General features: G+C 40.5%; 1 protein-coding gene across 1 annotated transcript in view; it reads right to left on the bottom strand.

The window, feature by feature from the left end:
* dzip1l (DAZ interacting zinc finger protein 1-like) overlaps positions 1 to 12,004 on the bottom strand; it is a 36,012-nt gene extending 24,008 nt beyond the window's left edge. The window contains exons 1-4 of the mRNA XM_071346523.1: positions 11,459 to 12,004; positions 9,480 to 9,764; positions 8,981 to 9,273; positions 6,936 to 7,020 (exon numbers count right to left, since the gene is read on the bottom strand). Of these exons, the coding sequence (XP_071202624.1) occupies positions 6,936 to 7,020; positions 8,981 to 9,273; positions 9,480 to 9,705 (604 nt within the window). The 5' untranslated portion in view covers positions 9,706 to 9,764; positions 11,459 to 12,004. The remainder of the gene's footprint in view (positions 1 to 6,935; positions 7,021 to 8,980; positions 9,274 to 9,479; positions 9,765 to 11,458) is intronic.
* Positions 12,005 to 12,167: the final 163 nt, after the last annotated feature.

Here is a 12,167-nt window from a genome sequence, read left to right as displayed (position 1 = left end):
AACAGGTGGGATATACTTATAAAATGTTTAAGACACCAGACTCTATTCAAACTGTATAATTACTTTGAAAATCTATTATGTCCCTGGGAAAATTATGAAGAGTTGTACCCTTAAATTGAATAAGTTATTCGTATAGGTTTATTTTAATTTTTATTTTCGATATAACATGGGTTCATAGGTAAAACTATCAGTTCTTTGGGGTTATGGTCTTTGGGGGAATACACAAATGTGTTTTGTTCATTATGCATATAAAAAGTGTTGAAAGTTTTTCTAAAGGGTTTATTGGAGTGTGGGTTTCTGTAAGGGTTTTGTTGATAACTACATCATCTGTAATTCATCTGAGAGATCACCAGTAGAATAAGGGAGTTGTCATGAAAGGTGACGTCAGAATGCTTTAGGGCATGGGAGAGAATATCACCACTAGTGGGTGTGGAGCTCATACCCGCCCTAATCGACTGAATAGTGAGGGACAACTGTGTCTGATGACCTGTGAACTGTATCTAAAAAAAAAAAAAAAAGACATGCTGAAATTATGTTATATTTGTTGGGAGAATAATGACTTAAGGTTATTGGGGTACTGATTTTTTTATTATCAGGCCACTCATGAGAGAAACTGAGACAAAAGGGCTATTGGGAAAATAGATAGTACTGGTAATAAAAGTGTTTAGTATAAATGTTAATTATTAAAGGGATGTTGTGTATTGAATAGATAAGGTCAAATTTGAGTTAAAGTAAACACTAAGGACTGTTATCCTGAATATTGGATTGGGAAAAGTATTTCAAAAAGAACTGTTTAGTTATTTGGATATAGAACTGTTTAACGTTAATAGGCCTAGGGAAGCTCTGGAAACTAATCCTGAGACAAGGTGGTTGACAAAACTTACAGAATTTTAGATTAAAGGTTTTTTGTTTCTTTCGTTTTATAATGTCATTGGAATTGGAATGATAAAATGTAATGTTTAATTGAATAAAAAGGTAGTCTGTTGTGCGAAGATACCCATGAATGAAGAAGAAAGAGACCAACAATAACTTGGGCATAGAATGACACGGATGGATGTTTTCTCCAGGTTTCATTTCTTTACAAATAGTGATAATATTGCACATGTGCAATAATTATTATAATTTTATTTTTATTTTTTTTTCTCTTTTTCTCGTTTGGTCAATTTATTTTTGTTTTGAGGAACATAAGGTTGTGTATATGTTCCTGAGGAGGGACTGATATAAATGATATATAAATTGACTTAAGGATGTTTTAAGTATGTATCAAACAATGGCAGTTATGGGTTAGGGGACTTATAAATGAAGGTAATGGTAGTAAAGGGGTGTTATTTCTAGAAATATGTATAAAAATAGAGATAATTCACAGAAAAGGAAAGACAGCTGGCTGTGTAAAATATAGGGACAATTCTAAAAGTAAATAGAACAATTCACATATCTAAAGATATGGTAAAAAGAATAAGTGGTGGCATTTTGAACACTAGAGCAAAAGTTTAAGAAACTTATTACTTAGTTTTGATAGGATTGGATATTAATCCAACTGGAAGACATTTGACTGATTACATGTTATTGTACAGCAGTTGATGTAGGGAACATCATTTGACTATCATTGAATATTTCTGTGGCAGGAGGCCAGGTATTTGAGGCAGAATGGTTACATAGGGCTGTTATTAAAAATTAAGATTTAGTGATCTTGCTAATGTTGTCAGGAAATAACCCATGTGTTAGTGTGTATGTCCTCAGGAAAAAACAGCCAGAAATGGAAGGGCTTGGGCTGCATTCTGGAGATTGAGTGTACATCAAGATACACCAGGCTGGTGGTATACTTCTTACAACACTGCAGTGGTAAAGTTCTTTATGTCTCTCTTTGGTGGGTGCATAAGTCTCACGAGAAGTAAGGTCCAGCTGAATAATGGGTGAGCTTGAAAACACCATGACAGAGGATGTGGAATCAGAGAGAGAAAGAGAGAGAGATTAGATTCCACTATAGACATACTGGGTTGAGTTTGGAGGCTACTTGTTTTATTTTTAATACATCATGTGAAAGAGAATGGATAATAGGATATTATACTCTAAACAAACATGTTAAAGGGATTGATATGAAAGCATATACAGTGTTGAATTAATTCAAGAAGAGAGAATGTTAATTGTAGGTTATGCACATGATTATCAGTTGAAATGGAGTAGATGGGAAACTAAGTAAAAATGACATGATTTGGGAACAACTCTCAGAACCTGTGGCCGAAAGGGGAAGACTGGGTGGAAGCATGAGGAAGCTTTTTAGGGCTTTTATTTTTGTGGAGTCCAGCAGAAAAGTATCCTGGAGGCATAGAGTCAGGTAAAGAGAGAGTGGGAATTGTCATGGTCTCAGATTTCAGTTTGCATGAATATATTTATGCATAACACATAACATTGTCAATGCTGTTATGTTTTGTCTGTTGTTTTCCAAGTCTTATGTTTAGGAAACCAGAAGGAGAGGGGTTTGCCAGCTTCAGCTGGAATGTCTGTTTGTTGTGTGATGAGTGATGGAAGTAAGAGGATGTATGGTGCAATCTTAGAACAGAGGCCATAAGTCTCTAAGTATGAATGCTTCACAGAAAGTAGGCAGAAACCTGAACCAGGATGAGAGGTTCTGCGTCTGATGATCCAAGGGGACTAGAAGGACCTCTCTCAGTGGTACCAGGAGATCTAGTCCACGTTGGAGGGATCCGGAGGAAGTGGGATCAACCGAGGAGAGATGGACCCTATGAGGTGGCCAAAGCAACAAGAACGGCCGTCCAAGTGAAAAGAAGCCAGACGTGGTACCATCTGAACCACTGCAGCTGAGTCCCAACAGAGAGAAGGATACAACCACATAGAGATGAGGACACTGAGGATGCTGATTCACCAGGAGGGAGCCTGGAGGGAGCAGGAGCAGCGGAAACGATTGAGATGCCAGGGAGGAGCCAAGAAAACAGTAAATCAAGTGAAAGCCAAAATATGACACGTGCACCGACTAATGCACCCAGAAGAGGAGGAGAGGCCTCACAAGGAACAGAATAAGAACGTTTCTTTCCTAAAATTGAAACCCTTCCAGATGGAAGCTAAGTCCGGTCTGAGGAGGGAGCTTCAGGTGAAGAAAGAGGAGGAAAAGTCCCGCAAGCTGAAGAAAATGGGGATTACCCCACAATTGACTTTTAAACTTTTGAATGGCCTCCTTTACAGACAATTGATGTTAGAACAACAAAAGAATAATGACATTGACATAACAGAAGCAACAGTGAATGCTAGTATAGAAACAACAGACTAATGCACAATCAAGATGTATGGTGGGAGCAGGAAGAGAAGAATGGAATCAGCCGAACAATCCAAAAAGACTGACAAGGTTAGAATCTATGTTCCACCTCAATGTATAACAGAAGCAGGAGAACTGAAGTCTATCTCAATCATAAGGATCAAACCCTTATCGGAGATTGCACTCTGTGGATGGACACATCACCAAACAAAGGGAGAAGTCGTTTGGGACCCGAAAGAATGTGACCTGATATGAATCAAAGAAAAAGACGAGTAGGTGCTCATCATGAACAAGATTGAACCAGTGGAAGGTGAAGACCTACCCCTGCACCTGAACAGGAAGAACCTGTGACAACAACAAGGGTGGCGGCTGCTGTGACGACCACAGTAGCTACCACTAGATGACATCGACTGCCCTTACCAAGCAGACCACCGTGCCAACAAAGCAACCTGAGACATCAGTCAGGAGAGTTTTTACTGATATTTGAAACTTTCTGATAAACTCTAATGATCTACCTCAAGATAAGAACATTGAAAAAAGCAACAGAATTAGATATATCAGAATCAGAACCACTCAGGGACACTACATGAGAAGAAGTAGTGAAGAAGGAGTGATACGAATGGGCTAAGAATATGGCAAACAGACACAGAATGGACAATTGTATTTTGTGAAGAAAATCACCTTTGTCTGATCTTTTAATAGTCTCTGAACCAGCATCATTTAAAAACTGTGTAAGTTGGAAAAATGACTATTGTACCAATAGAAAGTATTCTATTCCCTTGTGTGACATAAAATATAGGATTGCTCTGGGTAGGCACTAGGGGTAAAACTATGTTGAATGAAACCATGCTGGGAGACAATGATTGTGCTGCCTATAACATTAGAACTGAATTAAATGTACCTCAATTAGACAGAGGTACCGTGGTTAAAGGAAAATATGAATGATTTTACAGACACCACACCGAAGGAATTGATGTAGGAAACACCACTGTAGAATGTGATACTATTTGGGTGTTAGAGAATGCGGGAGTTCGTAAAAGTAATGATAAAGGGTTGATTATGAATAGAAAAGGGTTGTGTAGTTACATAACTCAGGTTGCGCCATCTCTTACTATGTTGAAAAAATCAAGACAGAGGTATTGCTGATAGTTTCTGGATGTGTGAAAAAAAAAAAAAACTAACTGTTGAATGTATTGCCTGATGGATGGATTGGTCTTTGTGCCTTAGTTAGAGCAATTAAATAGGTTACTATTATTGAATCACTCCATGATGACTATGTTAAAACCTAGAGTTAAAAGGGTTTATGATAAGGATCCTGAGGTATACCTTAATGTAATTGGACTGCTTAGAGGTCTATTTAGGGATTTCAAGGCCAGAGAGGAGGTTAAATCAGGATTTGAATCTATATTTCTGTGGATAACACCAAATATGAACTTAGAATGGATTAATTATATATGATATAATCAACAGGGATTCATTAACTATACTTAATTGGCTCTTAGTGGAGAAGGGTGGAGTTTGTGTCATGTTTGCTAGGATGACCATCATGTTAGGAGGAGGGTTGTTGGCTTTGGGTATTGCATTTTGTTGTGTTATACCCCTGGTAAAGTCAATGGTGGTTCAGACAGCAGTTAAATAGATGTCTGTAAGGAGAGATGACCCTCCTGTGGTGATTGATCCTGTACCGAGTAGCTCAGGCAAGTATACTAATAAGTATGGAAAACTTTGCAATGCAGTTGGTGGACCTCTGGACTGCCCCTTTGGCAATCCAAACTGTCTCTATGGAGTGATGCCGGGAGGTGGTTCTGCTTGCCATGATTTCAGTAAGGATGGTCTGCCTGTATATGCTGTATTCCCAAATGCAGACGAATGTCTACTGGTACATGTCCACAAAGAGTGTCATTTGCGCCGTAAGTGCAAGTGGTGCACAAAATTTAATGAGGAAGGCCATGACCATCATGGAGACTCCGTGTTTTGCGCAAAATGTCAAAGAGGTGATTGTAGAATCTGTCAGGATGAGGACTGTGCTCCTATGTAAGGATTTTAGTATATCTATTTTTGTTTAAATTTGTGTTTTTGTATGTTTGGTTGAATTTTTAGATATGTATATCAATGAATATATATGTTTTTCTTTAATTGAAGCTAGTTATGCCTTCTAAAAACTAGGTTAATTTCAAAAAACATGTTAGGTAACAGAGGGTTTTCCGGTTACAAGTGTCTATGGACCATGTCCTTAATCTTCTAAACAAAGGTTGGTATCATTGATATCACTTTATTAGAGAGGTGTCTGCGAGGGAGGATCATGTTGAAATGCTTAAATTTAGAATGATGTTGTGTCAATTTTCTTTTGTAACTGCATGTTGGTCTTTGATTTTTTCCTTATTCATTTATTATGATACTCCTTGTATTATTTTGATTTTCCACATAACTGAGATAACCTCAGGCAAGGCTAAGTACTTACACGCACATGCTTCATCAAATCTGTAATATTTTATCTTTCTTAATTTTTACACCTAATTAGATCTTTTACTCTTATGTAAACTGGAGATGTTTGGTCTAGTTCGGTTTTTATTAATGTTTCTAATTGGATCTTGTACTCCTATTTTAGTTTTAATCATTTGAGACTGTTTGGTCTAGTTGGTTTATGTGCTTTCTTCTGTTTTTGTATTTTCTTGTATATCGTAGGTATTTTCATTTACTATCCCAAAGTCATGTTTCTGTTATTTATGTGGCTGATTAGCCCCAGAGGTGGGATTGTAGGAGTACAATTACACACATGGATAACATATAGAGGTATAAGATAGGTGAACAGTATAATTACATTTGCATTTGGGTCATTTAGCAGACGCTCTTGTCCAGAGTGACTTACAACTTGGTGTATTCACCTTATGATATCCAGTGGAACAACCATTTTACAATGGTGCATCTAACTCTTTTAAGGGGGGGGGGGTTAGAAGGATTACTTTGTCCTATCCTGGGTATTCCTTGGAGAGGTGGGGTTTCAGGTGTCTTCGGAAGGTGGTGATTGACTCCGCTGACCTGGCGTCGTGAGGGAGTTTGTTCCACCATTGGGGTACCAGAGCAGACATAGACATAATAATATACATGTCAGACAGAGTGGCGCCTAAAAGCAATTGGACACTAGACATATGGTTTGACCATTCTATTACAAACATACATGTCAGACAGAGTGACGCCTAGAGGTAATTGGACACGCTGGGATAGAGGGTCCAGCCACTATTATAAACAAATTGAAAGCAGATGGTGGTGAATGACTTCATAGGGGATGGACAATACTGTGTGTATAAATAGAGTAGCTGGAGTTCTGAGAAAGGGTGTGTTCCACGGTGTGTGTTCCGCGGGGTGTGTTCCGCGGGGACATGCCAGTGGGCTGTACAGTTATAATAAAGAGCATGTTTGATTTTAAAAGTTCTGGTAAGCGTTGTATTTGAAAATGATTTTCCACGACACTCCTAAATGGAACATATCATTATTGAAAAATGTACTCTAAAATCACATAACATAGTACTGTTCAAACCTCCTAACCAGAAAAACATGTTTTATAATGCATTGTGCGTTAAATAATAGCCATTGTGTTGCCTGACTACAATAAAGAGTAACTCGGGTACAAAAAAAGTCTGAGGAGTGTATTTATCAAACCAACCTGTGTCTGTCAGCTCTGGATGCCTGCGCTGTAGGTGGGCTTGTAAGTAGGAATAGTTGATGAAGGACTTCTCACAGCACTGGCACTGAAAAATATCATAGTTTGGTCAGGGTGGAGGGTACAGTACAGAGAGAGTCAGGGTGTTTACATTGAAGTCAGACGTTTACATACACCTTAGCCAAATACATTTAAACTCAGTTTTTCACAATTCCTGACATTTAATCCCAGTAAAAATTCCCTGTTTTAGGTCAGTTAGGACCACCACTTTATTTTCAGAACGTGAAATGTCAGAATAATAGTAGAGAGAATAATTTATTTCAGCTTTTATTTCTTTCATCACATTCCCAGTGGGTCAGAAGTTTACATACACTCAATTAGTATTTGGTAGCACTGCCTTTAAATTGTTTATCTTGGGTCAAATGTTTCAGGTAGCCTTCTACAAGCTTCCCACAATAAGTTGGGTGAATTTTGGCCCATTCTTCCTGACAGAGCTGGTGTAACTGATTCAGGTTTGTAGGCTTCCTTGCTCGCACACACTTTTTCAGTTCTGCCCAAAAACTTTCTATAGGATTGAGGTCAGGGCTTTGTGATGGCCACTCCAATACCTTGACTTTGATGTCCTTAAGCCATTTTGCCACAACTTTGGAAGTATGCTTGGGGTCATTGTCCATTTGGAAGGCCCATTTGCGACCAAGCTTTAACTTCCTGACTGATGTCTTGAGATGTTGCTTCAATATATCCACATAATTTTCCTGCCTGGTGATGCCATCTATTTTGTGAAGTGCACCAGTCCCTCCTGCAGCAAAGCACCCCTACAACATGATGCTGCCACACCCGTGCTTCACGGTTGGGATGGTGTTCTTCGGCTTGCAAGCCTCCCCCTTTTTCCTCCAACATAATGATGGTCATTATGGCCAAACAGTTCTATTTTTGTTTCATCAGACCAGAGGACATTTCTCCAAAAAGTACGATCTTTGTCCCCATGTGCAGTTGCAAACCGTAGTCTGGCTTTTTTATGGCGGTTTTGGGAGCAGTGGCTTCTTCCTTGCTGAGCAGCCTTTCAGGTTATGTCGATATAGGACTCGTTTTACTGTGGATATAGATACTTTTGTACCTGTTTCCTCCAGCATCTCCACAAGGACCTTTGCTGTTGTTCTGGGATTGATTTGCACTTTTCGTACCAAAGTACGATCATCTCTAGGAGACAGAATGCATCTCCTTCCTGAGCGGTATGACGGCTGCGTGGTCCCATGGTGTTCATACTTGTGTACTATTGTTTGTACAGATGAACGTGGTACCTTCAGGCGTTTGGAAATTGCTCCCAAGGATGAACCAGACTTGTGGAGGTCTACCATTATTTTTCTGAGGTCTTGGCTGATTTCTTTTGATTTTCCCATGATGTCAAGCAAAGAGGCACTGAGTTTGATGGTAAGCCTTGAAATACATCAACAGGTACACCTCCAATTGACTCAAATGATGTCAATTAGCCGATCAGAAGCTTCTAAAGCCATGACATAATTTTCTGGAATTTTCCAAGCTGTTTAAAGGCACAGTCAACTTAGTGTATGTAAACTTCTGACCCACTGGAATTGTGATACAGTGAATTATAAGTGAAATAATCCGTCTGTAAACAATTGTTGGGAAAATTACTTGTGTCATCCACAAAGTAGATGTCCTGACTGACTTGCCAATACTATAGTTTGTTAACAGACAATTTGTGGAGTGGTTGAAAAAGTAGTTTTAATGACTCCAACCTAGGTGTATGTAAACTTCCGACTTCAACTGTAATAGTAATTAAATTATTGGTCAGGAGGACAAATGGGTTTAACGAAATTGTGAGCTCATCAAACTGACATTTACAAATACACTCACTTGATACTAAACCCAAGGTTCACAAGCCAATATGAAATTAGAAATTCAAGACAGCATTAAAGCGCAGAAGTGAGTTGACACTTCTGGGGATGCGTAGAAATAAAATAATATCATTTGATGGTCCATCCGGATGTAAAAAGGACAACCGGGTGTGGTCCAAAGATAATGTTTACCTTGTGGTAGTTGTTGAAGCTAGCCTGCAGTAGAAGCTGCTGTGTGGCTAGCATCTTCTTCCTGAGTTTGCTCTCCTGTTTAGTGGCCTGTAGCTCAGAGTCCAGCCTGGCCCTCTCCTCTCCCTCTCTGTCTGCCTTAGAGAGGGCCCCCTGTAGACGGTCCTCCAGCCCAGACACCTGGGAGCTCAGGTAGTCCTGACAGTGCAGCAGGTACTCTGTGCTGAGCTGGGACATACGTAGGAGCTTGACAAGGGCCGGGTCAGCAGGGCTACGGCAGTGGGGACACCTCTCACCTTCAGGGATGGAGTTGGTGTCAATTTTAAATCTAAACAGTTTGGTTCATTAAACCAATAAGCAATAACCAATAAGCAAAAAAATTAAAATGGGAGGTTCACACACAAACATGGACAAAAGTCAGGACAGTTCCAATTGATGTCATTGCTTTTCAATTGACTGAAGTGAAATGGAATTGACCCCAGGACCAAACCTGCTCTGTTACCTGTGACATCACAGAAGGTGACAGCAGATATGTACTCCTGCAGTACGACCACGTCCATCTCCCTGGCCACGTGATCCACATCCAGGGCAGAGAGACGCCGCCAGTCCATGGATTCAGTTCGGGCTCGGAAACGTAGGGGGTGCAGGTGGCCAGGGCTCCAGGAGGAGGGGAAAGAGAGGAGGCTGGACACAGGAGGGTCACTGGGGGTTCTGAACTGGCCAGGCATGGTGGTGTAGGCTCTGGCAAGGGAAGGAGGTGGGGTAGTGGGCCTTGGAGGAGATGCTGCTGTGAAAGAAAGAGAACCCTATTTACACTGAACAAAAATTAAACGCAGCATGTAAAGTGTTGGTCCCATGTTTCATGAGCTGAAATAAAAAGACCCCAGCAATTTTCCATACGCATAAAAAGCAGATTTCTCAAATTTTGTGCACAAATTTGTTAACATCCCCTGTTAGTGAACATTTCTCCTTTGCCAAGATAATCCATCCATCTGACAGGTGTTACATATCAAGAAGCTGATTAAACAGCATGATCATTACACAGGTGCACCTTGTGCTGAGGACAATAATTGTCACTCTAAAATGTACAGTTTTGTCACACAACACAATGCCACAGATGTCTCAAGTTTTGAGGGAGCGTGCAATTGGAATGCCGACTGCAGGAATATCCACCAGAGCTGTTGCCAGAGAATGTAATGTTCATTTGACTACCATAAGCCGCCTCCAAGGTCATTTCCGAAAATTTGGCAGTACGTCCAACACAACCGCAGACCATGTGTAACCGCACCAGCCCAGGAGCTCCACATCCGGCTTCTTCACCTTGGACTCAAACATTAACTGGTGTACTATAACTATTAACTTTCATCTTGTTTCAATAAACACCTGGAGAAGAATGACTGCACATGGCACAGCACTGGTGTTAAGTGCAGCTTAATAGACTTGTCTCCTTGGAGTTGATGATGTAAACAGATCAGATCATAAGAATCCATTGTTCCAATATAGCCTGGCCTTACAAAACACAAACAAACAGGATCGTTGCTACATCCTTGTTGCTATCCTTTCAACGGGTGAGAGAACAACAGCTCACCGCCTTCCTTTCCAGAGGGATTTCACTGGTCGTGTGTGGCAGTTGATATGAGGGAGGCGCTAGCTAGCAACGCCAAGGGTATTTTTGGGGGTGTATTTTTATTTGGATCCCCATTAGCTGTTGCAAAATCAGCAGCTACTCTTCCAAAACATGAAGCATAATACAGAACATCAATAGACAATAACAGCTCAAGGACAGAACTACATAGATGTTTTAAAAAGGCACACATAGTTTAGTGTGTATGCATTGATATGTAGGCTATCTAGGTCAAATAGGGGAGAGGTGTTGCTTTATCTGTTTTTTGAAACCAGGTTTACTGTTCATTTGAGCAATATGAGATGGAAGTTCCATGCAATAATGGCTCTATATAATACTGTACGCTTTCTTGAATTTGTTCTGGATTTGGGGACTGTGAAAAGACCCCTGGGGGCATGTCTGGTGGGATAAGTGTGTGTTGTGTAAATTGACTATGCAAACAATTCGGGATTTTCAACACATTAATGTTTCTTATAAAAAATAATTTGTTATGCAGTCAGCCTCTCCTCGACTCTTAGCCAAGAGAGACTGGTATTCATAGTATTTATATTAGCCCTCTGACTACAATTAAGAGCAAAACGTCCCGCTCTGTTCTGGGCCAGCTGCAGCTTAACTAGGTCTTTCCTTGCAGCACTGGACCACACGACTGAACAATAATCAAGATTAGATTTGGGGTCGTGAGTTCAATTTCCAGCATGGATCACATACACACAACTAGGATTGTGGCTAGCTAAACTCACGGGACTAAATGGCACGAGACGTAACTAGCTTCCTAGATCTGAAAGCAAATAGTTACCGGAAAATGCATCATAGCATATTGAAAGTCTCAAAGTTAGCAAGTTAGCTAGTTTGCTTACCTGTCCTTGGCGTAGCCCTGTTTTGCTCTCTTGCTTGCTCCTGCGAGGTGAATTTATTGACACTTTTCTCAAATTTGCAATAGTTCACTAAAAGGTTACTAGAGGTACAACTTTACAAAAATGTAATTTGCACGAATAATGCATGTGGTGTTCGCCAGTTTGCACCAAAAACTGTGTGATGGCTGGAGGGCTGACCCCCCAGCTGCCTTCTACAGGGGAAGGTGCAGCAACGAGGCACGCTCCGACTGTTACCTAGGAAACGAAACGCCCTTTGGGCCATTGTCTTGCGTCAGATGGCGTCACTCCTACGTGACGCTCGTCCCTCGAACGATTTGGGATTATGGGCCTGATTTCAGTGCGTTCAAGACAACTGGGAACGAGGGATTAAACGAGCTCCAACTGGGAAAATATATTTAGAACAGTCATCCAGCTCGGAAATTCCAACTCGGGAACTCAGGCCTCTTTCTAGAGCTCCGAATTTCCGACCATTTCGAGTTTCCAGTTGTCTTGAAAGCACCATTATGCCGCGTTCAAGTACTAGTCGGAACTAGGAAACTCAGAAATGTTTGACTTGCTATCTGGTTGAACGCAGCACGTGTATAACTACAACCTTTTAGCAAGTCTGACATTTCCGAGTTTGCTAGTTCCGACTAGCATATGAATGTGGCATTAGGCTTTTTAACACACATCTTTCTGACAACGGCCGAAG

This window comes from Salvelinus alpinus, chromosome 16 (genome assembly GCF_045679555.1).
Source record: "Salvelinus alpinus chromosome 16, SLU_Salpinus.1, whole genome shotgun sequence".
Classification (NCBI taxonomy): Eukaryota; Metazoa; Chordata; class Actinopteri; order Salmoniformes; family Salmonidae; genus Salvelinus; species Salvelinus alpinus.
This window is presented reverse-complemented; position numbering and strand designations above follow the sequence as displayed.